At 39.4% G+C, this 25405-nt stretch overlaps 19 protein-coding genes across 19 annotated transcripts; 14 read left to right on the forward strand and 5 right to left on the reverse strand.

Moving 5' to 3' along the window:
- Window positions 1-202: 202 nt before the first annotated feature.
- On the forward strand, window positions 203-2104 carry NEMIN01_0295 (uncharacterized protein; the record flags this gene model as incomplete). Its single annotated transcript, XM_051476237.1, has 1 exon — window positions 203-2104. One exon carries the CDS (start codon window positions 203-205, stop codon window positions 2102-2104), a length of 1902 nt encoding a protein of 633 aa, XP_051332197.1.
- Window positions 2105-2288: 184 nt separating this feature from the next.
- On the forward strand, window positions 2289-4085 carry NEMIN01_0296 (uncharacterized protein; the record flags this gene model as incomplete). The annotated part of the gene is made up of 1 exon (XM_051476238.1): window positions 2289-4085. The coding sequence occupies one exon, from the start codon at window positions 2289-2291 to the stop codon at window positions 4083-4085; it is 1797 nt and encodes a 598-aa protein (XP_051332198.1).
- Window positions 4086-4296: 211 nt separating this feature from the next.
- NEMIN01_0297 (uncharacterized protein) lies at window positions 4297-4968 on the forward strand (the record flags this gene model as incomplete). Its single annotated transcript, XM_051476239.1, has 1 exon — window positions 4297-4968. The coding sequence occupies one exon, from the start codon at window positions 4297-4299 to the stop codon at window positions 4966-4968; it is 672 nt and encodes a 223-aa protein (XP_051332199.1).
- Window positions 4969-5315: 347 nt separating this feature from the next.
- On the forward strand, window positions 5316-6959 carry NEMIN01_0298 (uncharacterized protein; the record flags this gene model as incomplete). Its single annotated transcript, XM_051476240.1, has 1 exon — window positions 5316-6959. One exon carries the CDS (start codon window positions 5316-5318, stop codon window positions 6957-6959), a length of 1644 nt encoding a protein of 547 aa, XP_051332200.1.
- A 206-nt stretch (window positions 6960-7165) lies between these two features.
- Window positions 7166-8470, forward strand: NEMIN01_0299 (uncharacterized protein; the record flags this gene model as incomplete). Its single annotated transcript, XM_051476241.1, has 1 exon — window positions 7166-8470. One exon carries the CDS (start codon window positions 7166-7168, stop codon window positions 8468-8470), a length of 1305 nt encoding a protein of 434 aa, XP_051332201.1.
- A 197-nt stretch (window positions 8471-8667) lies between these two features.
- Window positions 8668-10155, forward strand: NEMIN01_0300 (uncharacterized protein; the record flags this gene model as incomplete). Its single annotated transcript, XM_051476242.1, has 1 exon — window positions 8668-10155. One exon carries the CDS (start codon window positions 8668-8670, stop codon window positions 10153-10155), a length of 1488 nt encoding a protein of 495 aa, XP_051332202.1.
- Window positions 10156-10371: 216 nt separating this feature from the next.
- NEMIN01_0301 (uncharacterized protein) lies at window positions 10372-11442 on the forward strand (the record flags this gene model as incomplete). The annotated part of the gene is made up of 1 exon (XM_051476243.1): window positions 10372-11442. One exon carries the CDS (start codon window positions 10372-10374, stop codon window positions 11440-11442), a length of 1071 nt encoding a protein of 356 aa, XP_051332203.1.
- A 538-nt stretch (window positions 11443-11980) lies between these two features.
- On the reverse strand, window positions 11981-13216 carry NEMIN01_0302 (uncharacterized protein; the record flags this gene model as incomplete). Its single annotated transcript, XM_051476244.1, has 1 exon — window positions 11981-13216. The coding sequence occupies one exon, from the start codon at window positions 13214-13216 to the stop codon at window positions 11981-11983; it is 1236 nt and encodes a 411-aa protein (XP_051332204.1).
- Window positions 13217-13906: 690 nt separating this feature from the next.
- Window positions 13907-14506, forward strand: NEMIN01_0303 (uncharacterized protein; the record flags this gene model as incomplete). The annotated part of the gene is made up of 1 exon (XM_051476245.1): window positions 13907-14506. One exon carries the CDS (start codon window positions 13907-13909, stop codon window positions 14504-14506), a length of 600 nt encoding a protein of 199 aa, XP_051332205.1.
- A 195-nt stretch (window positions 14507-14701) lies between these two features.
- Window positions 14702-15148, forward strand: NEMIN01_0304 (uncharacterized protein; the record flags this gene model as incomplete). Its single annotated transcript, XM_051476246.1, has 1 exon — window positions 14702-15148. One exon carries the CDS (start codon window positions 14702-14704, stop codon window positions 15146-15148), a length of 447 nt encoding a protein of 148 aa, XP_051332206.1.
- Window positions 15149-15321: 173 nt separating this feature from the next.
- On the forward strand, window positions 15322-15873 carry NEMIN01_0305 (inosine triphosphate pyrophosphatase; the record flags this gene model as incomplete). Its single annotated transcript, XM_051476247.1, has 1 exon — window positions 15322-15873. The coding sequence occupies one exon, from the start codon at window positions 15322-15324 to the stop codon at window positions 15871-15873; it is 552 nt and encodes a 183-aa protein (XP_051332207.1).
- Window positions 15874-16165: 292 nt separating this feature from the next.
- Window positions 16166-16357, forward strand: NEMIN01_0259 (uncharacterized protein; the record flags this gene model as incomplete). The annotated part of the gene is made up of 1 exon (XM_051476201.1): window positions 16166-16357. The coding sequence occupies one exon, from the start codon at window positions 16166-16168 to the stop codon at window positions 16355-16357; it is 192 nt and encodes a 63-aa protein (XP_051332161.1).
- Window positions 16279-16998, reverse strand: NEMIN01_0306 (tubby; the record flags this gene model as incomplete). The annotated part of the gene is made up of 1 exon (XM_051476248.1): window positions 16279-16998. The coding sequence occupies one exon, from the start codon at window positions 16996-16998 to the stop codon at window positions 16279-16281; it is 720 nt and encodes a 239-aa protein (XP_051332208.1).
- Window positions 16999-17316: 318 nt separating this feature from the next.
- Window positions 17317-19032, forward strand: NEMIN01_0307 (protein SDA1; the record flags this gene model as incomplete). Its single annotated transcript, XM_051476249.1, has 1 exon — window positions 17317-19032. The coding sequence occupies one exon, from the start codon at window positions 17317-17319 to the stop codon at window positions 19030-19032; it is 1716 nt and encodes a 571-aa protein (XP_051332209.1).
- Window positions 19033-19052: 20 nt separating this feature from the next.
- On the reverse strand, window positions 19053-19970 carry NEMIN01_0308 (uncharacterized protein; the record flags this gene model as incomplete). The annotated part of the gene is made up of 1 exon (XM_051476250.1): window positions 19053-19970. The coding sequence occupies one exon, from the start codon at window positions 19968-19970 to the stop codon at window positions 19053-19055; it is 918 nt and encodes a 305-aa protein (XP_051332210.1).
- Window positions 19971-20006: 36 nt separating this feature from the next.
- On the forward strand, window positions 20007-20756 carry NEMIN01_0309 (uncharacterized protein; the record flags this gene model as incomplete). Its single annotated transcript, XM_051476251.1, has 1 exon — window positions 20007-20756. One exon carries the CDS (start codon window positions 20007-20009, stop codon window positions 20754-20756), a length of 750 nt encoding a protein of 249 aa, XP_051332211.1.
- Window positions 20757-21021: 265 nt separating this feature from the next.
- On the reverse strand, window positions 21022-21459 carry NEMIN01_0310 (uncharacterized protein; the record flags this gene model as incomplete). The annotated part of the gene is made up of 1 exon (XM_051476252.1): window positions 21022-21459. One exon carries the CDS (start codon window positions 21457-21459, stop codon window positions 21022-21024), a length of 438 nt encoding a protein of 145 aa, XP_051332212.1.
- A 179-nt stretch (window positions 21460-21638) lies between these two features.
- NEMIN01_0311 (uncharacterized protein) lies at window positions 21639-22571 on the forward strand (the record flags this gene model as incomplete). The annotated part of the gene is made up of 1 exon (XM_051476253.1): window positions 21639-22571. One exon carries the CDS (start codon window positions 21639-21641, stop codon window positions 22569-22571), a length of 933 nt encoding a protein of 310 aa, XP_051332213.1.
- On the reverse strand, window positions 22572-24947 carry NEMIN01_0312 (uncharacterized protein; the record flags this gene model as incomplete). Its single annotated transcript, XM_051476254.1, has 1 exon — window positions 22572-24947. The coding sequence occupies one exon, from the start codon at window positions 24945-24947 to the stop codon at window positions 22572-22574; it is 2376 nt and encodes a 791-aa protein (XP_051332214.1).
- Between the last annotated feature and the right edge of the window lie 458 nt (window positions 24948-25405).

A 25405-nucleotide genomic window follows, 5' to 3' on the forward strand; every position in this document is an offset into this window, starting at 1 on the left:
CACTGACAGTATAAGATAGATCCAATGAGCTGCCGATAAAAGTGCACTCCATTCTGTGATAATCTGCGGGTTATAGACAATTACCCTGCATAATAGAGGTATACTATTTGACGCCCTGCAGTGAGCTAATTTTGCGTATAAATAAACTTTTTTCTATTTATCCTTTTAGGGTCTTATAAGTTAAAAATTTTATTTCATTAAAATGGAAGAAAAGATGAACAGGAAAATACTCCCTAATTCACTAAATGCAAAAACACAGGAAGACCACCCAACACTAGGTCCTGCCACAGTGAAACACTCCACTAGCATTGGTGCCAGCGAAACGGACACAGCAGCAGCCACCCGCACTCTATCACTTACATCTTTAAGCTTAAGCGACCCTGAGTACGATACAGTGGACAACAATTATCACACAGTGGAGAATAGTTACGAAAATAACAGCTACACCTCTTACAACAGCTGCCACAGCACAGACGAAGAAGAGTCCCAAGGAGCCCGTAGAGAGCGCATCGGCTCAAGTGACCGCACAAAAACAGAAGATACACAGCCACTACTGCGCAATGCCAGAACAAGCACAGAACACTCGAGCTTCAGCGGCAGAAGCAGCAGAAATCTGCAAACTCGCTCTAAGTATCTGAGCAAAACAGATCTCCTGAGAGAACAGATGAAGACAAGATTTGTCAATGCACCTATCTCCAATCCAGGCAAAGTAGCTGCCACCAGAAGCTCATCATTCTCAGCAATTGAAGAAGACTCTGTTGAGCCGGTGCTGCAGAGAACAGTAGACTCAAACGGTGTAGCCTACTACACATTCGATCCCAGAGATCCAACCAGCGAAATAGAAGAGGAAGAGTCAGTGCTGCAAAAGACTGTGGGGCCAGATGGCACAATTTATTACACATTCAGTACAAACTGTGTGGTGGAAGATGTACCCCTCACGAATAAGCCCAACATGACTGGACACGACAGCCCAGAACGCCCGGTATACCCCACACTGCCAAACGAAGTAGCATACGATGAAACATACGATGATAATTACGATGAAATATACGAGGAAATACTTGAAAATAGCAATGATAAATACATGGCAGATGATGACAGCATAGCAGATCGCATAAAGACGCCTCTAGACCTTTTCATGCACGCCAACTCTTTGATGTTTGGCAAGCCAACGATAAGAAACATAGCCAGGGGTCTTATGAACATCGTAATCCTTGGAGTAGTTCTTTACACTGCCTCTAGGTTTACTTCTATCTCTCTACTCGTTATCCTCGTGTTTATAGGAATTAACCACTTTTTGTCGTCTTCTCCTAGCAACTCTCTAACCCTTGGGCTTATTTTCAAAGTGCTAGCGCTGTTTATCCTTGTGTCCTGTTTCCCAAGTCTTCTGTTCTTTGGCGCAGTTGCATACTCCTGCATAGTTATCAACTGGTTTGTGCGCTCTTTGCTGGGGGGAAAGATTTTTGACACGCTTTCTTGTCTGATCGGGCTAACTTCGACCATTGCTCTGTACCTATCTCACTACTGGCTGGAGAGAGTGTACAATAACGTGCTCTGGGTGATACTCCTTCAGTCTACTATTTTTGCATCTCTGACATTCAACTCTGCCGTTGCTACATCGCTTTTTGTCTCTCTCCATGACCCAATTTCAAACATATTCTACGGGAACAATAAAATGAACGAGTACAAAGAAAAGCTGGAGGTACTGAAGACCATGCGCACTGACAGAAACAATGAGTACAACACCCTAACAAGAGATAAGTCAGGTAGAGACCATACTCTCTTGAAACAGATCATTGAGTCGGAGAAGGAAGAGATAGAGAAGTGCATATCTTTTGCAAAGAAAAAGAACGAGAGAATATACGACAATTTCTACAGGAGCTTTGGGTCTGCCCCAGACGGGTTGATGTCATTCAAAAAGACGCATGACATACTCGTGTCTCTGCATCCTCTATGGATACTTATGCTTCTGTTCACGTCGATCATCGCTGGACTTATCATGCTTTTTATGATCTGCTATCTGAAGTCACGGCTGCACATGCTGGACTACATTCTGACACTCGTCCAGCGGACAAAGAGTCTGTTTGGCAAGATACATGAATAGAATAAAAATCGTATTTAAGTGAGAGAAGGTTTTATTAGTGTAGGCTGAGAGCAGCTGTTTAACTTTTATTTTTTATTAACTCCTTTAGCAGAAATATTTTGCCACATAGGAGTGTGGTAGGAGTTGTCTGCCCCTTAATAAAATTTTAGCAGATTGTTTCTCCATTTTATTCTACTTTCACACAATGAACAGGGAAGAGATCAGAAGAACAAACAGTGATAATTCGTCAGATGAAGAACATTCTGGTGCTGCACAGACTAAAGGTGAGGAAAACACCCATAGAAACAGCACTGATAATAGCCCCACCACATTTATAGAGGATGAATCAACTCAACCAGCTTATAACTCACATTTATCATTCAATTTAGACAATAATAGTGCAGTGAAGGAGCTATTATCACAGCATGCTCAGCCACCAACTAGCAGAACTTCAAGTGAAGCTACAGAAAGAGGGTCCAATGCATCTTCTGTATCTTCTCAGACAAAACCAGTAGCTATAGTCCATTCAAGTTTCCAGACAGTTGGTTCATCTTCTAATGGGCACAATAATCATGTCCTAACTCAAGAAGAAAAACAAGCTGAAGAAGAAAGATGGTACGAAGAAGAAAAATTACGTAGACAAAGAATACGGCTTGAAGAGGAAGAGTTACTTAGGATATTGGAGGATTCTATAAATGAAGATACAGAAGATGCTGGAAATACAACTAATGAAGGAGCGGGAAATGATGGAATTCATCATCTTTTTGCATTGAATGGCGGAGAAGAAAGTATTGGGCAGTTTGATGCTATTGAGCTTAATAACCAAACAGGAAGCGATGGGATTCATAATTCTTCTGCATTAAATGGTGGAGAAGAGCATAGTGCAAACCATAGAGATACTCCGAGAAATAACGGAGGTAGAAGTGATGCAGAATCTAGAAGACGCAATGGACCGCAACGAAATAAATCCACTAAACCCAGAAGAGCATTCAAGCCACTTCAGAACATGTCAGATTATCTAAGAAATACGGTTGCATACCATCTAGTGGCCTTCAAGATAATTGGCTTTGTCATTTCAGCTCTCCTTCTTGTACTTATCTCACACTTACCATTTTACTACAGGATTACAATGTGCGTGCTAGGACTGGTAGCTGTGGGAATAAGTCACATAAAATCAGAAAGATCTACGATTACTAATTCTGCCACTCTATCTAGTTTAGTACTGCTGGTCTTCTTCCTGGTGTCTTATTGGCCAGCTGCGCAGCTACTCAGTGCAATTGTCTATGCTTTTGTCGTCATTAGCTGGATGGTAGTCTCTTTCCATGAAAAGAATTATGCAAATATTTTGATGTGTATTAGCGGCTCTTTCATCACTGTTTTGTTCTGCATGATGGGCCACTGGATGAGCCTAGTAGAGCCTGCTGTAGTGTGGGTGTTCATAATGCCATCTATGTTCTATGTAGCTCTTCTCTTCAACATTGGTCTTATTCCAAAACTGTCTGATATAATCCGGGATAGTATGCACTGTGTTATTAACGACATTAATGATTATTTTGAGATTAGACAGTCCAAAAAACTGAATAGCGAAAATATAGCTAAGAAGGAGGAAGAAATCAGACAAATAAAAGCTAGCTCACCGGGCAACCATGAAAAACTGAATAAGTGCAAAGAAGAACTGAGCTATTTAAGAGAAGTTAACTTTTCTTATGCAATAGCATTTGAGCCCATAAAGGAAAGATACACATATAACTACATTGCCAACAGCTTGAATGATCTTTTATCCTTTGATACAAGCTACAGGGCGTTGAAGTCTATCCACAGGCATGCAAAGTATGTCTTAGTGCTCACATCAATTATTGCTGGAGTAGGATTTGTCTTCATTGTCTGCTATCTCAGATCAGAGACTTCTCTGGGTGAGTATACTCTCTTATTTATCCAGAGTATAAAGAACAATCCAATCCTAGGAAATGCAGTTCATGCAAACTTCTTTGTACAACTATAGAACTAAGTTACTCTTTTATCTACTGAGCAAGAAAGAAGCCAAAATCGATAAATATGAGTCATCTGATTAAGAGCTGATTTGCACTGCTGTGATCCATTTGCTATTTCTCCAATAGTCTCTCAACTAGAACAAGTGATTGGCAGACTAGCTGCCAGAACAGATAAATCAAATTTTTACGGTCTACCAATAAAGAAGAAGTAGGGGACCATAAATGAAAAATATTGAAAACCCGAATAATGAAAGAGTGAGCATTGGACAACTTGACAGTAATGCACAGAATAACGGAAGTAGAAGTGCTGCAGGCCATAGACAATCTGAAATGCACGACAGAGCAGAAGAGAGTGAATTCACCAAATTCAGAAGAGCCCTACAGTCATGCCCGAGCATGGTGGATTATCTAAGAAATATATTCTATCGGCATCCAACAGCCTTCAAAATAACCCTGCTCAGCACCGCATCTGCCCTCTTCATATTTTTCTTATGCCTGCAATTCTACTACAAAGTTATGGTGGGTGTATTAGCATTGGTACTAGTTGGTGCGAGCAATATGGCAGCAGATGAAGCTACCATTGTTAACTCTGCTGTTCTATCCAGCTTAGTGCTGCTGGTCTTCTTCCTAATGGCTTGCTGGCCGGTCACTCAGCTACCCAGCATAATCATCTATGCTTTTGTAGCTGTTAGATGGGCGATATCTTCTTTCCGTAAAAGGAAATATATAGATGCTTCAATATGCATCATTGGCTCTTTTGCCACTCTCCTGTTCTACGTTCTTAGCCGGGTAGGTATAGTAGACCCTTCCATAGTATGGATGCTTATGGTGCCATCTATGTTCTATATGGCCTTTTTTTTTAACATAGGATTTGTTGGGTTTAGTTCTGCATAATCCATGCTCTTGAATTCTACTGTCTTTAGAACAAACAAAAGTTGACTAAAACTCTGTGCAACAATATCTACAGAGTCTGTGCGCAATGAGCTACAAAGCACTCTTTTGCACTTTTAAAAAAACAGCTTTAGAGAAAGAGATCATCACAAACTATCCAATGTAGAAATAAGAGTAGGCTATTCCATATCTATTATAAAAATGTGTGTAAATATTTGTATTCTCATTAAGCTATAAATGAACTATGTGGTTTTTAATTTTGCTAATTTTTAGTAATTTTCCAGTAATATTTTTAGTAAATTATTTTCCATTTTTGTATATAATTAAAAATTTTGTTATTTTTTATTAAAATGGACGAGAAAAAGATCGAGCAAAATGATTCTGCATTAACGAATAAAGAGATTTATGTGCAAACCGTTGACAATGAGTATGAGAGATTTATAGATCCTAAATTAGATGAACAAGAACAATCTAGAGTAGAAGAAAGTCATAATAATGGTTATGAAGGAGATGCTGAGAAGCCAGAACATTCAAGTATTGAAGAAATAACTAGAACATCTGCTGAAGAACCTATTATACATGAACCCGCTGGTATGAATTCATTTCCTTCAATAAAAGACATGTTTGGTGCACCAGTTGGCAAATCAACAAACCCAACTTCCTATACTTTCTTTGATGAAGAGGGAACAGGAGGTAATAAAATGGATACCATAATAGAAAGTGATGAAGAGCAGGAAAATCCAAATAGTGAAGGAATAGCTAGAACATTTGCTGAAGAACCTGTTACAGATGGAATACCTACTGGTATACATTCATCTCCTTCAAAAGAAGAAATGTTTGATACACTAGTTGGCAAATCAACAGACTCAATTTTCTACAATTTATTTAATGAAGAGGGAACAGGAGATAATGGAATGCATACTGTAATAGGAAGTAATGAAGAGCAGAAACATTCAAATAGTGAAGGAATATCTAGAAATTGGGGTGAAGAACCTGTTACACATGTAATTCCCACTGGTGAATATTCATTGCCTCAAACAAGACAAATGATTGGTACACCAGTTAGTGAGTTAACAGGCTCAACTGATAGTATCTTTAATAACGGAGAAACAGGAGGTAATGAAATGCATACCACAATAGAAAATATTGGAGAGAATCATCATAGTGATCAAGAAGGAAGAGATGAAAGCCATAAATCAGAAGAAAGTGAATTCGGAAAAATCAAGGAGGCATTCAAATCATTCTCGAACATGCAGAAGTATCTAAGAAGCAAAGCCCATGAGCATTCTGTGGCTATTGAAAGATTTTGCATTATCAGTCCTATCATCTTCTTTGTAATTGGTATTTTTATGTCGTTTTATGGTAGACTCTCACTATGTCTGCTAGGATTATCACTAGTAGGACTGCATCGCATGATAGCAGAAAACCCCTCTCTGGAGACAACTGTTGGCTTATCTCTGCTTGTTTTGCTACTCTACGTTTTACTGCTTATTTGGCCAATTACTTCTGTTATTTTGGGTCTGATATATCTATTTATGTCTTTAAAAGCAATATTAAATTCTTGGAAGAGCAAGGACTATTCGGGTGCTACTTCTAGCATTCTTGGATTCTATTTCACCGTTATACTGTGCTTTTCTAAGCACTGGATCAATTTAGTAGAGCCCAACATGATATTTGCACTTGGATTGCCATATATGATTTTTATGGCCATATTTTTCAACATAAGATTTGTTCAACCAGTTTATAGATTTTTTGAAGGATTTTTTTATATTTTTCTCGGTGAGAAAGAAGATGATATACCTATGGCAGAAATATCCAATTCAAGCTACGAAGTAATAAGATCGCTTAGCAAGTACTGGTTCTACATTCTCCTAGCTGTTTCAGTTGTTGCTGGAATAGGCACGATGTTTGTGGCTTCATATGTCAACTCTCAGATGACTTTGACCACATACTTGAGTACACTCATTCACTCTGCAAAAAGCAATACAGTCTAAGAGAAAGAGCTATTAATCTTTTAGCTTATTTATAAGAGCAAGCTATTATTGTTTCTCTTGAATACGCATGAACACTTCTTTCATTAGTATCAAGCTATAAATAAAACATTTAGATTTCGATTTACTGTTTCTCTCACTATGTGAGTGTTTCTTATTTAGCAGTAAACTTTTAATGACTATTTTCTATTTTCATACATAAACTGAAAATGCAGTTATTCTTTATTCCAATGGATAATAAACACATCACAATAGACAGTTGCAAATTATCAAATAAGAATAGATCAGCTGAAGTAGAGAAAGAAAACGTTACGGACGAATTATCTATCACTGATCACACATCTCCTCAAACAAGACAAGTGATTGGTACACCAGTTGGCAAGTTAACAGGCTCAACTTTCCATAATGTCTTTAATAACGAGAAAACAGGAGGTAATGGAATGGATGATAATCAAAAACTAAACTCGGAAAAGGGAAGTACTGGAGAGCTTGATGATCATCAAGAAGAAAATAAGGACAGTAAATCTGATGGAGAATTAGAGCCATCCAATGCCATAGTGAAATTTTTAAGAAATATAAAATGCAATCATCCGGTGGCTTTTAACAGAATTTTTGCCGCTGTGTCTATTACACTCTTTATAATTGCCACATATATGCCACTTTATGGTAAGGTCTTGCTGTGTCTACTGGAGTTAGTAATTATAGCAGTAAATTATATAGCGGGAGACATACATGCTCTTAGTGAATCTGTTTACTTATTTTTCTGGCTACTAGTAGCTTTCTTTTCGCTGATTACTTGGCCAATTAGTGCATATGCTTGTATTCTGATGTTTATTTGTATGTCTTCTTACTCAGCAGAAGGTTCTTTCGAAAAAAAGGATTATTTGGGTCTTATCACATCTGTTTTTGGACCAGCTTTTATTATCTTGTCATTCGTATTTCCTGATTGGGCTCGATCAGTAAAGCCCAAAATGATATATGTATCTGCGGTGTCATTCCTTTTCTTCATTACTATATTTTGCAATATAGGACTTGTTTACAAATTAGTTAAATTTGTAAAAAATTATATTGATAGACTGTTTTATAATCTTATTAAGAAGGGGCATAATAGAGTTCTAAAAATAAAAAACCAAGAACTAGCTAAATTGAATAATGAAGAAGCATCTCAGAACAAAGAGAAAATAGATGAACTAAAAAAAGAAATTGAGAAATTGGAACAAAATCTAGAATTTGTTGAAGGTAAGATTACTGATAATAAAAATGAAACAATTAGTTTAGATGAAATATATGGACTAACACCATATACTGAGAGCTGCAATGTGCTAAAATCTTTCAGTAAGTACTGGTTCATTGTTCTTCCTGTTGTATCAATTATTGCGGGAACAGGACTTTTATTCATGATCTGTTACCTCGATTCAAAGATGCCTGTCAGTGAATATATTCCTTTGTTCTTCCAGAAATTAAAGGACAGTTTGTTCCTAATGAGTATATTCATTTCAAACACTTCTGCCTAGTTGTAAGAGCGTTTATTCATAGACAAGTAAGTATAAATACTATTTTTTGTATCAGTAGCAAGTTATAAATAAAATATTTAGCCTTCAATTTACTGTTTCTCTCACTATAGAGTATTTTTTACTTGATAGCAAATTTTTTAACAGCTATTTTCTATTTTCGTACATAAATTAAAAAAAATAGCTATTTTTTTATTCCAATGGGTAATAAAAGCACCACATCAGACAGTTACAAATTATCAAATAAGAATAGACCAGATGGAGAGCTCTCAGTACACAGTAAAGTGCAAGAAGACAGCTATTCAGATAATTCTACTATAGTAAACGATCCAAATAGCTCGAGAACTACTCAGCCGTCAAATACAAAAAGTATACTTAAGAGACCGGCTGAAGTAGAGAAAACCGTTACAAACAAACTATCTGCCACTTTCTCCACATCCTCTCAAATGGAGCCAGGGGTTGATGCACCAACTAATAATATAATTGGTCCGCATCATTACGACTTCATCACTCCTAATAAAGAGAAAATAGGAGATGAAAAAATGAACAATAACGAAGAACAGAATAGCACAGCAGAAAATAATGGACAGCTTTCTATAATACCAGGAAATAATGAAACGAGTGTTTCAGACGAAGAAGACGATGACAGTAGGCCCAAAAAAGAATCGGAGCCCTACAGAATTGTAAAATTTTTAAGAAGCATGATTCGAAAATACTGGGGACCCATTGACACACTTGTCACCATTGTGTGCATTGTTCTGTATATAGTTGCTATGTATCTGCCATTTTACGGAAAGGCTTTGATCTATCTTTTTGAATTGGTATCGATCGGAATATGGCACATGCTGGGAGAAGATTCCAACATGGTTAAAACTCTAGGCCTGTCTCTGTTGGTGCTACTTCCTTTCCTCTCGCTGGTCTTTTGGTCATATACCATTTTATTTAGTTTATATATATATGCAGCATTGTTTGCGATCTGGGCAAAAAATTTATGGAGTTCTGGGCACTATAAAAGTCTTTTCTTATGTATCCTTGGCTTTTTCTCTACTATTTTATTGTGCGTAAACCAAGAATATTGGTTTAATGCAGAGGGACTTAGCACGCTATGGATATGCATATCGCCCTTTATGGTGTTTATGGCTGTGCTTTACAGCATAGGATTTATCTTTAAAGTGCTGACAGAGTTTAAGGTTATTCGGTATAAACTAGCTGATATGGCTAATGAGGTCTCCAAAAACCGGCTAGATATCAGTAAGATAAACAAAAAAATAGATAAGGTGAATAAAAAGATCAAAAAAGAAGAAGACAAGCTGCCAAAAGACCAAGCAAAAACATATGAGCATATAAGAGAAAGGAATATACTAGAATTCAGTCTTAATTCTATAAAAAAAAAGAACAGCCTACTAATAAGTAACGCAGTTTTTGAAAGCGGGCTTTCTGTAGTTAAGGTGTTCAGCGTATCGCCGCTCGATATGAGCTATGAGGTCCTCAATCATTTTAGTAAGTATTGGCCATATATTCTAGCGGTTTTATCAGTTATCGTTGTACTGAGCTTGATGGCTGTGAATTCGTATATTAGATCAAATTTGCCTCTGGTTGACTATATCCTTTTCTTGATTCAGAACATAAAGAACGGTAGTCTGTTGGCAGAAAGCGAGATCATCATGGGCCCCTCCATACTGCCATAGGAGAAAACTATTTCATCTTCTACAGGCAATAAGTATAAGCACTACTACAGCGCCAGTAACAAGCTATTCTATGAATGTAGAGCTAAGAAATAAGCTAATGAACAGGCATTCTTCCATGGCTTCAAGGGAGGAGAAACTATTATAATCGACTGATCATGTTTGATCTCTGAGTATACTTAAATAAACAAAAATTAAAATTTTCTTATCTAAAAACAAATGAAGCAAGCAGCAGACTTAAGAACAGACAAAACAGCTCTGATTCCAAACCATCCCAGCGAAAATACTTCATCACAGCCATGCCCCCCATCATTAGAAAGTGACAAAGTAGACAAACAAAGAGCGCCAACAAAAACCTCAAACTCTGGACAGAAGAAAGAGGCAAAGGAAAGAACAGCCTTTTCTGAGTTTCTAGACAACCCTCCAGAGCTAAGCAACAGCCAGAGAAAATACTTCAACCTTTTCCTTACTTCGCTAAGGGATAACATAGCCCTTATAAGATATATCCTTGAAAACGAAGAAGAAACTTTTAAAAATTCATTACTTATTTCTATATTTTTTTCTATTTCCTGGCTGGTCTTTGAAGTGTTTCTTAACTTTTTCTTATACATATTTATCACTGCTTTCTACATTGCTATGTTTCGGTACGTGAATGTAAGAACCTTCAAAGATGCATTTCTAGTAAAAAATCTTCTAGTTATGTCTCTCATGCTCTCTACAATGCTACTTTGGAAGTTCTCTACCTTAGCTATGCTATCATTCTATGTCTATGCTCTGGTAGATGCTTTAGAAAAAGAAATAGTAATTATAAAATCGTATACTTTCTATAAAAATACACTAGGGCTCCTTTGCACTGCGCTCTACCTAAAAAACTATTTGTGTGGAGACAGTATTCACGTTCTCGTAACTCCTATGCTGGTTGTTTCTGTTTTTATAAGCATGATTTGCTCTCTAGGCTGTCTACAGCTGATCGAAAAGTGGATATTCAGCATGCCCTTCCTACCAGAAGAAAATGAAAGAGACAGCTCAATACCCAGGCAGCTTAGGGTTGATAAAGACAGCCAGAGGGAAAGAAGTCAGCCAGAAACAGCAACAAAAGATGAAAAAGCACCAGAAAATAGCGAATTTATCGATCTATTCCCCTTTAATTCACTCTCCATCTTCTGGAAAAGCACTCTATTTATTACATCAATGTACATTGTCTTTTGGATCTATCTTAAAATGAGCTTGCATGAGATCAACATTGCATCGAATGCCGCAGAGCCAGTAGTTAAAGAGCAAATCGTCTAATAAAAGCAATACTACACCCCAACTAATGGTTCTTGTCTCATCTTCTATAGCATTTATCTTTCGTTGCTTACTTTATTCCTATTTGCTTTTGCTTTCTTGTACATTCCTTCTAGTAGTTATTTCATTTTGAGCACTGCAAGAAATAAAAATAAAAAGTCTAGGAAGTAGAAACAATACTCATACTCTTTTATTTTTATACGAAAATTAAATTGAAAATTTTACGCTTTGAGAACTTGAAATTAGCTGCACAAACAATCAGATGTAACCAAATGCACACTTAGCATATCCATGACCTACCAACCTAATCCATAACTTATCTATACCTACCTATTTATTTTCCTCTTTTTGGTAATTTCTCTGCTGTTGGAAAACAGATTATCCCCCTGACTCACAAAAGATGAATCAGCCAATAAAAACAATCTATGGCCAGGAGATGCTAAAATATCTCCTATCTTGAGAAGTACTAAGTGCTTGCTTAAAAAAAGACAAATTGTGCAGAAATGTTGAATGTAAAAGTATTATTAGTAAGAAGTTTTTATTACTCTTCCTCTGGCTGCGGCTTGTAGGTTGATGGGCGCTTTGACTCCTTTGCCCTCTCGTTCATTGCCCTCCTGTTGTTCACCGAGTGGTGGACTCTCTTCAAGAACGGATCTTTTGTAGATTGTCTCTTTGACTTGAACACTTTGTTAACCACTTCTTCGTGCTGGGTTCTCTGGACCCTGCAGATTCCGTTCTCACTTTCTATTATTCTTGTTGTCTGTGCGAGCATACTTGTTCTTTCCCTGTTGGCCTGCCCTATGGCTGCTTCTCCTGTGGCGGGGAGGTCCTTTGCCTTTGCCTTCTTAATTGGCCCCTTGTTTTTTAGGGGAGTGAACAGATCTGACTGTTGGATGCTGAAGTATGTAGCCCTGGAGTGTGTCTTTGGGTCTACCTTGCTGTACCCCACTATTCCCTCGCTTGAGTATGCTGGCTTATCCTTTGTCTGCACTTTGTGCTCGTTTTTGTGTGCCACTTTTCCTGCGGATTTTACTCCTGAAGTGCTTGGCATACTTCCGTGCTCTCCCACACTTTTCTTCATTGGCTGTGCTCTGCCAACTGTCTGTGCGGATGTCTTTCGTGCATGCGGCTTCAGATGGGCTGGAGTGGTGAGGAGCTCGTGCGCAGAGTGGTGCTTTGCCTTTGATTTCAGATACATGCTCTTGTTTCTCTTCCCTGCTGGCTCGTTAAATGAGACATTCTTCTTTTTTATGCTCATTTTTTCGATTCCTTCTTTCAGAACTGGCATTCCTTCAGTGGGGAAGTCTTCCCAGTCGCTGGCATGTGTAGACTGCAGTCTTTCCTCGACTTCCCGACTTTTTCCACCTTTATTTCCCCTGGAAAGATCTTCGATCACAACATTCTGTTTTGTTGGATCTATCTTCAGCCTGTAGTCATCGGACGGTTTCCATGTGCGGTGCTTTTTCTCGGTTAGCTCTGAGTGTTCTATCTTCTGTGCTGTTCTGTTTATCGTCTGCAGGGCCAGCTTTAGCTCTGCGTCTGATTGCACGTTGTTCAGCGTTATTTCTTCAATGGGTCTTGTTTTTTCTGCGTGTGCTGGCTCGCTGTTCATTCGAACGTGCGACATACTTCTGTCCCTGGGGGCGCTGAAGCTTGTTGAAGATGGCGAAGATGGCACTTTTATTATGTGCATTGGCTTTGCCATAGGATTCTTTGTTTCTCTTATTTTTTCATTGCTTCTGCTTGCTGATTTATATTTTCTGTATGTTTTACCCATATTCTTGGCACTTCGGCACTTCTTATATAGTTTACGCGGAGAGATGCCCCTTCAAAAGGGGGGATTATTACACTGTTTGATTGGCTTGTTTTCATCCGATCATCTTTTTTTTCATCTCTCCTGCTCCGGTGGCGCAAAGGAGAATGCAACTCCTTCCCCACAGGGATATTCTCGCTATCTAACTCACGTGTATATTTTACTGATAGTCAGTGGTATATGATATCGTATAGACAGAAGATAGATCAGATATACCTAAAGGATAATCTAGGGAAATGAAAGCAGAGTGTACTTCTTCTATCTGCTAATACACTTTACTTTTATTTTTACATCCACGATAATTTCTTACAATTACAGAAATAGCACTAGGAGATGTATGAAATATCCGCAGTACACCAATAGGCTATGCAGAGATGGACAGCCATTCTGAAGAGATGAGGGCAAGAGTAATTGACTTTGTTTTGCATGGACTAAATTAAAATGTCTGCTTCTTAGAGACTCACTTTCACTGCTACTCTAATAGCTATTTACTCTAGCTAGACAACTCAGTTATGCAATAAACAGCTAAAACTATCTAATGCTAAACTACTTTCTTCTTTTGGCTCTGTACCCCAATAATCTGAGCACAGTTTTGCGAGCAATTTGATATTTGGACTCTTATCTAAAAACAAAAATTATTGAAAATTTTTGGATATGACGGCAGAGAGCATTAAAGACACCGAGGCACTTGCTGCTAATATTACTTCACTTGAAGATATATTTAAAATATTTACCAAATCTATTGAAAACACGTTTGAAGGCAATCCAAAGTACGCTCTTATGTTTGGGAGAGCCAGCTATATAATGCTATACATAGCTTTAGTTTTATTTATTCTCGTGTGTTTTCAGGGAACAGTATATTTGGGACATAAGAAGTTTTATCCTAAGGACGCCTTTCTGTCTAACTATATTATACCCCGCCATCCATGGACCTATTATTTTGTGTGGATGGTGATATGCGAACAGTATTTATTGTTTTTTCTGCTTCCTTTTTCATATATATGCTGGTCATTGAACATGGACTTTACTGTCTTTGCTGTGTTATCAGGAATAGTGACCTGGTTTATTCTGGACAGACTCTTTAATTATAAGGCTTGGATAGATAGAGAGAATTCAGAAAGTGGCCACAATTATACAGAAAATGGGTTTATATTGTCTAACAGAGACGCACAACAAGAGCCTAGACACGGTTCTTATGAGAATAGTAGGGACATTAGAACAATGGACAGAGATGCCAGAGGACCTGGAGAATGAGTGTGAGAAAGATGGCCAAATCATTGCATGTAACAACAATAAATAGTCAACTTTACAGTTTAAAATTTGCTTACTATCCATTTACTGCATTTTCTATCTACTATATCCTGTCTTTTGTTTCTTTAGTTTTCCTCTAAGATAACTCTGATATTTTTTGTCTTAGATTGCATTTATGAATATTTTTTGTTTTTTCTTATGGAGCTTTTAATTACTGCTAAGTATGCTGAGAGTATGGATATACTTGACTTTGTCTTTTCTTTTCCTGACATTTTGTACGTATACCTGCTAAATAGCCATTCTGAAGAGAACGCCTTCGTTATTTCTGTTATTATTTCCATTTGCATGGTATTTACTATCGCTCTTTCATTTAATGCTATTATTTACAACAAAGCGATAGTTGATGCAATGGGATATGATAAGCAGCGCAATGACAACAATCTCTTTGTGGATTTTTTCCTTTTTTCCAATTTTACGATGATAGTTTTTTTCCACTTCTGGGCTATTATTTCGCTATTTGCAATATTTGCGCTCAGCTTTATAGAAGTGTTTGTTCACTTAAATTACTTCATGCTGGCTTGCATTCTGGGGCCATACTATTCCCTTTTGGCACTTTGTTACTCGATTATCATAAATGAGTCTTGAATGCCACAAAAGAGGAGCCAGACAAAAGGAAGAGGATGGATACTTATTGTACTCTTATTAATAAATCATTCTTACGTCTTCAATTAGTCTCTGATTATGTTCTCTCTTGGTCTTCTCTCTATGTTCTGATCTCTTTCAACTCTATAAGTCTTTCTTCTGTTTTTTTATTTTCTATGCTCACTATTATAACCGGAAGTGAAAGAAAGAAGGGTGAAATCAAGAAATACATAGACGGCAGAGTCGAATACAAATTTATCAGCCATGACCTGGAAGAGATCCAGGGAAGCGCTCAGGAGATAATAAAGAACAAAGTGTATGCAGCATATGAAATAGTCAAAGGCCCTGTGGTGGTGGAAGACTATTCTCTGTACATTGACTTGCTGTGCGGGTTTCCTGGCCCGTACGTTAAGTCGCTGCTGCTAAACGGCGAGCTAGGAGAGATAGTTAGCAATCTTTCTCCATTGGGGAAGATATCCTGTACTGCCGAGTGTCTGTACGGCTACATCGATAAGAACAATAAGTACCACTTGTTCTCAACCAAGGAACAGGGATATTTGATGCCATCGAAGGAAAACACATCTGGTCTGTTTGGTGTAGATATGCTGCTGGTGCCGAAGGGAGCAGACAAGCCGTTCTTCTACCTCACAGAGCAGGAGAAAGACGAAAGGTCCATCAGAAGAAAAACAATAAACAAACTAATAGAACACCTACAGAACGAGGAGTAGAGAAATAAACAAGAATAAAGTGCACTTACAGGTGGAGCAGAGTAAAACAGGAACAAAAGCGTACTTATACAAAAAGTGTACAGGCTATAGTCAATTGATAGCCAATTTTGCTATAAATAAACAGTTATTAGCAGGGAGTTAGTCATTTAATAGATAGTTAGTTAACAATACGCACTAAATAGTAGATAGAAGTATAGATTAACTGGCTGTTTGTCTTATGCTATTTAACTGATAAGTGAATAAATTTCATCTTGTGTTTTATTTTAGTTGGTGTGTGGTAAATTTATTCTGCATGAAAATTGTTAAGAAGACCCTCCTGCTGTGCGAGGACAAGATAAGGGAAGAGCATCCGTTTATTGAAGTATTTGATCTCCTTGCCAGAAGCAGCATAACAAATAGAGTAATTCAGTCAATCCCCAAGATACTTCCAAAGGATGACAATGCAACACCGAATGCCTCCATGCCCGACCAGGGATACGTATAGTCTAGTATGTACTCGTTGTGCGAGGTTTTCCCGAATGTCATCGTAATGAATGACGTGTCTTTGGGGTGTATGATCTGGAAATTGCGAGTGGAAGGCATGGTCACTCGGCCGTTGAAGTTTAGCACGTACGAGTTAGTCTCGTAGCTAAAGTACGGGGGCTTGTTCTGCAGTCTGATGTACTGGTTTTTCTTCTTTTTCACTCTTTCTGACAGGTTTAGTTTGTAAAGTGTATCTTTTGAGTTTGTGTACACGTTGAATACTCTCGGGCCTGTGTTGGAGTACAGCCCAAAGTGCTTTATAAAGCACACCTCCTTGTTCTCTTGTCTGTTTTTCAGAGTATACTCTGTGCCCAATAGGTTCCTGGACAGGCTTCCTATCTTGTGTCCTTGCTCTGTGCGAATGTTCCAGTTAAACAGGCTAGTAGTTCCCAAGAGGCGCACAGTGTCGTTAGAGTCAATAAAAAGCACCTTGGAAGAGAGACAGCTGTCTATCTTAACAATTCTATTCCTTGATACTTCCGTAATAGGAGGAACAAAATCAGCAGACCATTGGACAGTGGCAGGGGACGAGACAGAGAATGCACTAATAAGCTCGTTCTCGTAGAAAGCATCTTGCACTTCCGTAATTCCTGAGATGTCCATAGGAAGTAGAAGAAGCTCTCGGATTATATTGAGTAAAATACGCAACCAATAGAAATAGCGAAGAAAACCAATAGAAAGGAAGCATAGTATCCAATAGAAGCACAGAATTATCCAACAAATCGCAGAAAGGGTATTGCACAATAGATTAAGTGAATAGCAGGATGATTAACAGATTAAATAACTAGCTAGATAACTGTTCGTTATCTATTTTCTATCATTTCCCTATTGATCAGCTAACTCTCTGCTAGTATCTATAGTAAATAAATAGCTTGTAGTGCCACCTCTCGAAATAATAAAAAGTGCAAATTTTTACTGACCATGGACATACGTTTGCAGCTGCAAATAAAAAGAGACCCAAAGAGCTACAAAACGCTCTACAAAAACGAAGTCGACAAGCTCAGAGGCATGATAAAAATATCAAAGCTAGACCCAGAGGCCAAGAACTCAGAGCTTTCAACTTTGCTTACTTTCCTACCGCACATTTCGAAGCACTACGATGAAGACATAGCAGGAGATATCTTCAACTACGCCCTGGACTACTACTCTCTCCTTGAAAGGAGTTTATCGCAGTCCGTCATAACGGGAATCACTACCCTTAAAAAAACAAAACAAATAGGGCCAGAAATATTCTACAAACAGTCTATTCCCCTGATAGAAGAAATGGACAAAAGAACAAAGACAGTGTTCATTCAGTTCCTGATCGCAGAGATCATAAGAGACAACACAGAGCACAGAAAGTTGATACAGGAGATCCTGATAAACACTATACACTCAGGGGTAGAGTCGCACTCCAAAAGAGCAGTGTATTTGTTTATGCACCTTGTCAGCAGAGAAGTGTGGGTGGATAAAGAGTCCTCGGAGATGGTCTTTGAAATGATCTTCCAGGCGCCTCCTGTTGTGATTAACTTTGTTTTTATGTATCTCCTCGATAGAGTTAAGCTAGTTGTAACAGAAGAAGAGATAGAAGTGCCTGTTGTGAAAAAAACAGATTCAAAGATAAAAAAAGAGACAAGAGGAGACAAGAAGAAAAAAGAGAGAAAGGAAAAAGAAAGGAAAAAAAAGGAAGAGGAGAAAAAAGAGAAAGAAGAAAGAAAAGAGCCCAACATAATAGCTCTACTAAACAGACTGGGAGACAAAGGGCCATACTATGGGTCTAAGCTGTTCAAGAAGGTAAAGGCGTCAGAGTACTCTCCGGATACCAAGCTAATGATGGTGCAGATAGTCTCTCGTATCATCAGCTTCTACACCATTAACATAAAAGGATTCCACGGGTACATGATGAGGTTCTTGTTTCCGCACCAGGAGAAACTGCCGAGTGTTTTTTCTGCTATAGCACAGGCCATCCACCAGGAGACGCCCAGCAGAGAGGTAGAGGCTGTGTGCGAGCTGATAGTAGAAAACTTTTGCAGCGACTACAAGGACGACGACATAATAGCATATGGAGTAAACTCACTCAGAGCTATCATCAGAAGATACCCAGAGGCTGCGCAGTTTGAGTGCATCAAGAAAGTCATGGACTACAGAAGACTGAAGAAGAAGAGGGCAGTCACTGCATCATCAGCTCTGAAGAAGATGATCAGAGACATTGAGAAAGCGAAGGAGAAGGAGAATAACGAAGAAGCTGAAAATATTGCCAAAAGCAGCAAGAAAAACAGCTCTGGAGATAAAGAGAATGATGAAATGGCAGATGATGATGGCGATGAAAGCGGCTATGAAATGGCAAGCGATGAAGGCTCATTCGATGCAGATGCAAGCGATGATGAAGAGTCGCTGTCCGCTGATGACTCTTCGTTCAGCGGAGATGAAACAGACGATGACTCCAATGGCTTTGTAACTGAAGAGATGATCAGCAAGATCCGCAAGAAAGACACAAAAGAAGAGAAAATAGAGAAAGCGAAGGCAGACAAAAGAGAAAGAAAGAAGAAAGAACAGGCCAGCACAAACAAGGAAAAACAGAAAGTAAAGAACTACACCGTAAGAAAAACAAAAAGAAAGGCAATTCCAAAAAAGAGAACAAAAAAAACAAAGAGATAAATAAATCAAATAGATACACTTTATATCTCATCTATCTCGTCAATAAATCTATCAAACACTTCTATTCCTGTCCTTCTAAAGGGGTGGTTGCTCATCTCCTCAGGAAGTATCTGTGCTTCTGCAAGAATGTCTTCTGTGCCAACCGTTATTCTGCTGTTCTCTGAGATGTACTTAATGCAGCCTAGCAGCACTCTGCTGTATCTGTCATCCACTGTGTTTATTCTATTTCTACAGTACTCTACATATTCGCCAACTATCTCCATGGAGTCAGCTGAGAGACACTTAACCCGGGAGACAAAGGACGCAAAATAAACAGCAGTCATTCTTCTGCGCTGATCGTTAGACTGCACGGTAGACAGCAGAAAAGAGAGGAAGTTGCTGGTTCTTATTTCGTTGGAAATGGAAAGAACGTACATTATATACTGCACACTGTACACCGTGTGCAGACCCAGCACAAACTCTTCAAATACCTCCATAATGCAGAAGAACAGCAGATCGTTCTCTTTACTCTCTATGCTTTCTGTAGTTTCCATCATCTTCTGCTGTACTTCATTGCCTTCCATCGTCTCCTGCTGTATGTATCGTATTATACTCACCAGCCCGTGTGCATATCCCTCTATTTTGCTGCGCAAAGAATCAGACAGTCTGCCATACCTATCACTGCTATCTCTGTTCATATCATAGATGTACATTCTGTTCCTGTCTGTTTCTATGCTTTCTGTTTCTCTATTTTCTATTTCTTTGCTGAACGAGCTGTTAATATACTCAGCGCACAGAAGATGCTCCTCTTTTTCTAGCGAGCCTTTCATGATGAAAATAGACGTATCTAGATTCACTACTTCTATCAGAATATTCCTCAGCACTATTCTGTTTCCTATTGATCCTTTTGTAAATAGCACATCTCTTATATTTACCACCGGTTTCATCTCGTGTTTCATAAAAATATTTATAAATTCATTTGTACTTATAAATTTATGACAGATATAAAGAACAGACACAAGAACCAGATATACTGGCACAAGAGAGACATAAAGATAGAACTGGAGTCCTGGAGCAGCGATGAAGTAGATACTGCCACCAATATATACGCGCCTGGCCCTAAGACAGAGCCTCCCTTTGAGGTGTCTGTGGTGTCCAGTAGGTTCTTGTACGAGAACAACAAAGAGAGCACTTTGTACGTAATAAGAATAGGGTCACTGATGCACTCCTGGCTGCTTCTGAAGAGCATTCAGGAGATAGTTGATCTCATAGTGGTGATTAAGAACAGCTCAGACATCCTTGATAAACTAAGCATAAAGCGTTTTAGGTCCATAGGCGTAGACAACTACCAGGAGAGGTACAGCATCATCCAGCTAGTGCTATCTACTCTGCTGAACAACAGCATATACTATAAGCATATACAGCAGTTCATACTCAGCAGCACCATGCCCAACACCGACAGTATCAAGAAGATCAGTGATATATTAGATAGAGAAAGAGAGGCAGGAGTGTATCTAGTAGAGTACAAGGGGTGGATCAGCAGGTGGAAAGTGCATTACTACCAGCTCGTTAATAACATAATAGTGAACACATCAGTGAAGACAGGGAGAGTGAAGAGAGTGGTGGACATCAAGGACATTAAGATAGTAGATAGAGTAGTAAAGATAGACAACAAAGAGCTGATAGCGCAGGACAGCCACACAGTGGAAATAATAAAGAAATGGATGCACCAGTGCATATCATAGCTATCACACATTAATAAAACACTGACTAATTCATTATTGCAGGCTTATTTCCACATGCATAGGGTAACTATTACTTCTGCGAGGCTGTTGTTTATCTGCGAATAGTTTAGACTAGCTTAGGCCTATCTATGCTACTCTATCTCCTGTTCATGCTCTGTTTCCTATCTGCTTAGCATCTATTTCCAGCTTATCTCTGCCTATTCCTCGTCTGTGCTGCTGCATATACTGTGTACTGTAGTAAGTAAAATAATAACTAAGTGTGTGTTTATTTTATCTCTTTTATTTTACTGTATAGGAAAGTACAGAACCTTTGCAGTTTAGTTATTTCTGTGTTTATTTCTGAGTTGGTCATCACGGCGTGCTCTGTCTGCTGTGTCTTTATGCCTAGCTGGTACCCTCTGATGCTCTTTATATTTATAAGGTAGTTGTTTAGGCAGTTGGTTAGAAGACTGTTTACCGTAAGATACTTTCTTCCTATTTCTTCGCCGCACAGGCAGTGCACTGCAGAATAGGAGCAGGACGCACTGGCTGCGTCGTTAGGAGCATTGTTGCGCGTGCTAACTACTTCTTTGTTTAGCGTGGTGTTAGGCGCTGCGGTGAATAGGAGGCTGCTGTCTACTCTCTCCAGGAGAAAAAAAGAGTCGGTGACGATCGTGCTGCAGGAGATGCACTGAAAGGTAATTGGGTTCTTTAGCTCTTCCATTTGAAAAATAAAAATAATTATTTTTGGGCTATATATACTTTTGAAAAGCCTTGTTTTATTGGTATCTCCTGATAGGGAAGTGGCACTCTTGCTCTCTCTGTGCAGGGAAAGCGGCAGCCTTATTTATTGCCGCATGTGGCAATCGCAGAAGTATAAATACTGTTTTTTTTTATTTTTGGATGGTTTCAACAGTTTCTCCAGCAGAGTCTCTAGAAGAAAGAGTGATGTACTGGAATGCTCTCTTGAAGAACGAAGAAATAGAGGAAGGCCTTGAGGACGCGCTCATGGACGATCTGCAGCTGGTCCTAGAGTCCCCCGATGACGAGTACTCTCTTGCTCTGCTTGACATACTGGTGCACTCGCTTCCTCTGGTAGAGTGCCCTTCTGTTGCTCTTGATGCGATACTGTCTCTTGTGTGCCTGGGCGGCTCTGTGGGTGTGCGCGCATTCAAAGGCCTTATTCTCCTGCACAGCGAGTACAGCGTAAACATTGCGAATATATACAGCCTGCTGTATGATCTGCTAACTATTGACCTATTTGCTACAGAGAGCGATCTACTGGTGCTGCTAGTTAATGATCTGCTGTACAGCAGTAGCATATCTATTAACGTGGTGCGGTCTTTCCTTAAGAGGCTGTCCTACATTGCGATTAGAGTGCACATTACTACAGCATACAAGATACTTAACGTGATATCAGTCATATCCCACAAGCACAAGAACAGCATGGTAAAGGTGCCCAAGCAGACAGCAAGCAGCAGCAATGCCAATAGTAGTAGTAGCAGCATTAAGTCAATCACGCAGTTAATGAATAACAACAAAAATAACAGTAACAGTAGTAATAGTGAGTTTATTAGTGATAATAGGTCTATAAGCAATACTGGTGATGCTAATGCTGATACCGCTGGGTCTATCGATGAGACTAGCAATAACGATTCTTATGCTACACACAGTGTTAATAAGAGTGATAGGTCTACTGACTATTATCTTTATGAGCTAGACCTATTGAAAGATCATCCTATACTTAGCACGTATATAAGAGATATTAAACAGAACAAGATAGTAAAGATAACAGAAGAGGATATAAATAGAGGAGTGCTCAGTATGCTACAGTAGCTACACTCTGCTGAACACACTAGAGACCAAAGAAAGAGACCACGGATCATCTTTTATCCTCTGCTGTCTGTTCTTTAGCTTGCTCAGTATGATGCTTACTCTATTGGTTATATCTGCAGACTCTTTGTGCTGCAGTAGATATCTTTCTAGCGTGGATATGCTGTCTGCTGTGTCTTCCTCCTGCACCATCGGTTTGTCTATGAACATTCTTACGGTCTTATCCAGCTCTTCTGTATACTCAGTAGTGACTAGTACCTTTATGTAGCGTATGAGAAGATGCACTATTACAGTGCCTGTGTTGTATATAGTTAGTATGCTGTAGGTATTTAGGTATCTTCCTACGATGCCTATTGCTGCATCGTCTGCTGCTATGTACTTTATCACTGTTGTTACATCGTACAGCTGTCTGTTGCTGAGGGATACAGCTAGGTATGTGAGGCTCACTAATAAAGGCTTATTGTCCCACAGACTATTATTGCTGAGTATGCTGTAGGATATGTCTGTATAGTACTGTATGCCGTATGCTACGTTGATTATGCTGAGCAGCTGCAGAGAGTATGTGTAGTACTCGTACAGGTTGTTGTTTATGCAGTGCACTATCAGCTCTGTGGGAATAGCTAGATTGTCTGTGCTCTTCAGGGCGTGCAGAGTGATGATGTCCCAGAGAGACTTAACGAGCCGAGTGGATCCTACGGTGTCTACCTGCGAGATAAGAAGGGCACTGGCTGTCTCTGCGTAGTACTGAGTGTCTGCTGTGTTGGACATCCTGAGCAGATGGAACAGCCCCTGGCCTATGGTGCTGTTTGTATTCCCATGGGCTAGAGTGCTCATCAGGTGCTGAAGAGTGTTGGGAGAGACAGGTATTTCTGCACCCTGTGTACTATGTGTGCACAGAGTGTGTATTAGCTCTAGGAACAGAAGTACCACAGGGGGCGCATTAGAGAGCAGGGTGCTTGAGAGCTTAGTAAGCAGCGCTGTGTGCTTGGGAAGGATGCTTTCTATCTCAATCGTATGGTTATTGATGGCAGTTATAAGAATAGTACAGGATATGCTGAGACTTACTAGATCTGCGCCTCTATCTTCTAGGATATTGCTGACTGCAAAGTCTATCCATTTGGCTGTTCCATGCGGCTTATACTTTATTCTGATAAGATATAAAAATAAATAAAGAAGATTTTGATTTGGTTCTTGTGCAAGTATCTCTGCCACCAGCTGAGGGTCCCTGGCTATCAGATCAGCTATGATGGAAGACGATATGTCTTTGAGGGAGAAAGGATCGCCTTCCAGAAGAGACTGCACATACTCTGCATCTCCTAAGGAGTCGTCTATTTCTATCTTGTTCAGCAGCATAACCAGTATCCCGTTGCTTAGGATGTTTGCTTTTGCTTTGACAGCATTTACTGTGCTCTGTGCAGTAGATACGGGTATGACGGCATTAAGGATCTCTGTATTGCTAAGCAGTGTCTTTAAATACTGCAGAAACTCTATCTGCACGCCTTCGTCCATGGTCTCTGCCTCTTCGTAGAGCGAGTGCAGGCTGTTTATGAACACAGTGTAGGAAGTGTATGCATCTGAGTATTTAGAGACAAGCACAGAAGAGACTCTTATTCTCAGCAGGGCAATAGACCTACTGGCATTGCCATATAAGGCAGTGCTGCTGTATGGATCAGTATTGCTACTGCTGGACACATTACTGCTGTATAGGGTGGCAGTCAGCGTGTCTATCATTTCTTCGTAGTAGTCTGGCAAGTCATGGACCAGTATGTTTAGCACCATTTGGTATATATTTATAAATGCGTGCTGGGCTAGTCCTGTCTCTTTGCTCGTTGCTATCTCCTGTACAATGTGCATCATATACGGGCCTGTGCTCTCTATTAGGTGGTTTATCTCTGAGTACAGCTCGTTTGACTTCTCCTTACTCTTGTACTTCTCTGTGTACCTATTTAAGATAGTGAGCATCTTTACCGTGTTAAAATCAAGGAGAGATGCAGGGAGCGCGCTTGGGTCTATTTCAGGGATAGGAAGAGCCCTGAAAAGATCATCTATAGTTAGCGCGTCCTTTATGGTGGAAATGGTTTCGTAGATAAGGCTGTTTGCCTTTGTGGCGTCATTAGACAGCGCACTGCACAGCTTGTGGAATACAGCAGGATACTCTGGGGCATTGGGCATGTTCTGCGTGAGCGAAAGAGCCAGAGATCTTTTGAGGAAAAGAGCAGATATTTCTTTGATTCTCGGGTTCTCTGAGAAAAGGCCCTTTAGGAAGCCATTTACTTCTTCGTTGTTCCCTTTTATGCTCTGCGCCAGGGCCTCAGCCGTTCTCTTCTTGCTTGGGTCGATGTACGCCATAATTAACTCTTCTGCTTCTCCTTCTTTCATACTGTAAAAAAAAATATTCTATTTAAACTGGAACAGTACTTGGTGTGCTGTGTACCCTATATTATAGAGAGTGACCGTATTTATTGCACCGTGCAGCACATTGCGCTGGCATTAAGAGCATTTATTGGCGTCTGTGCGTTATATTCTGTCTGTGATAGAGTTTAGCGCTCTGTGTGCAGTAGATATAAATATTCACACAGCCATTATTTAGTGCTCCATGCACACTATGTCTGCATTGCAGAACATGGCAGTTGTTAGTGGGCTGTTGCAGTGTGTATTTGTGTATGATTGTTTTTATTTAGTACACCGCGTGTGCTAACCGACAGTAGAACCAGTATTTAGTGCACAGTGTGTGCTGTGCCATTGGATACTTTGCGCTGTGGCCTATGTTACAACGATTGTCTGTTTCATGTTTTTTTCTGCTTGGTTTCATTTTGAAACACTCCCGGAAATATAGC

Source organism: Nematocida minor (genome assembly GCF_024244105.1).
Source record: "Nematocida minor strain JUm1510 chromosome Unknown 7921, whole genome shotgun sequence".
In the NCBI taxonomy this organism is placed as follows: domain Eukaryota; kingdom Fungi; phylum Microsporidia; genus Nematocida; species Nematocida minor.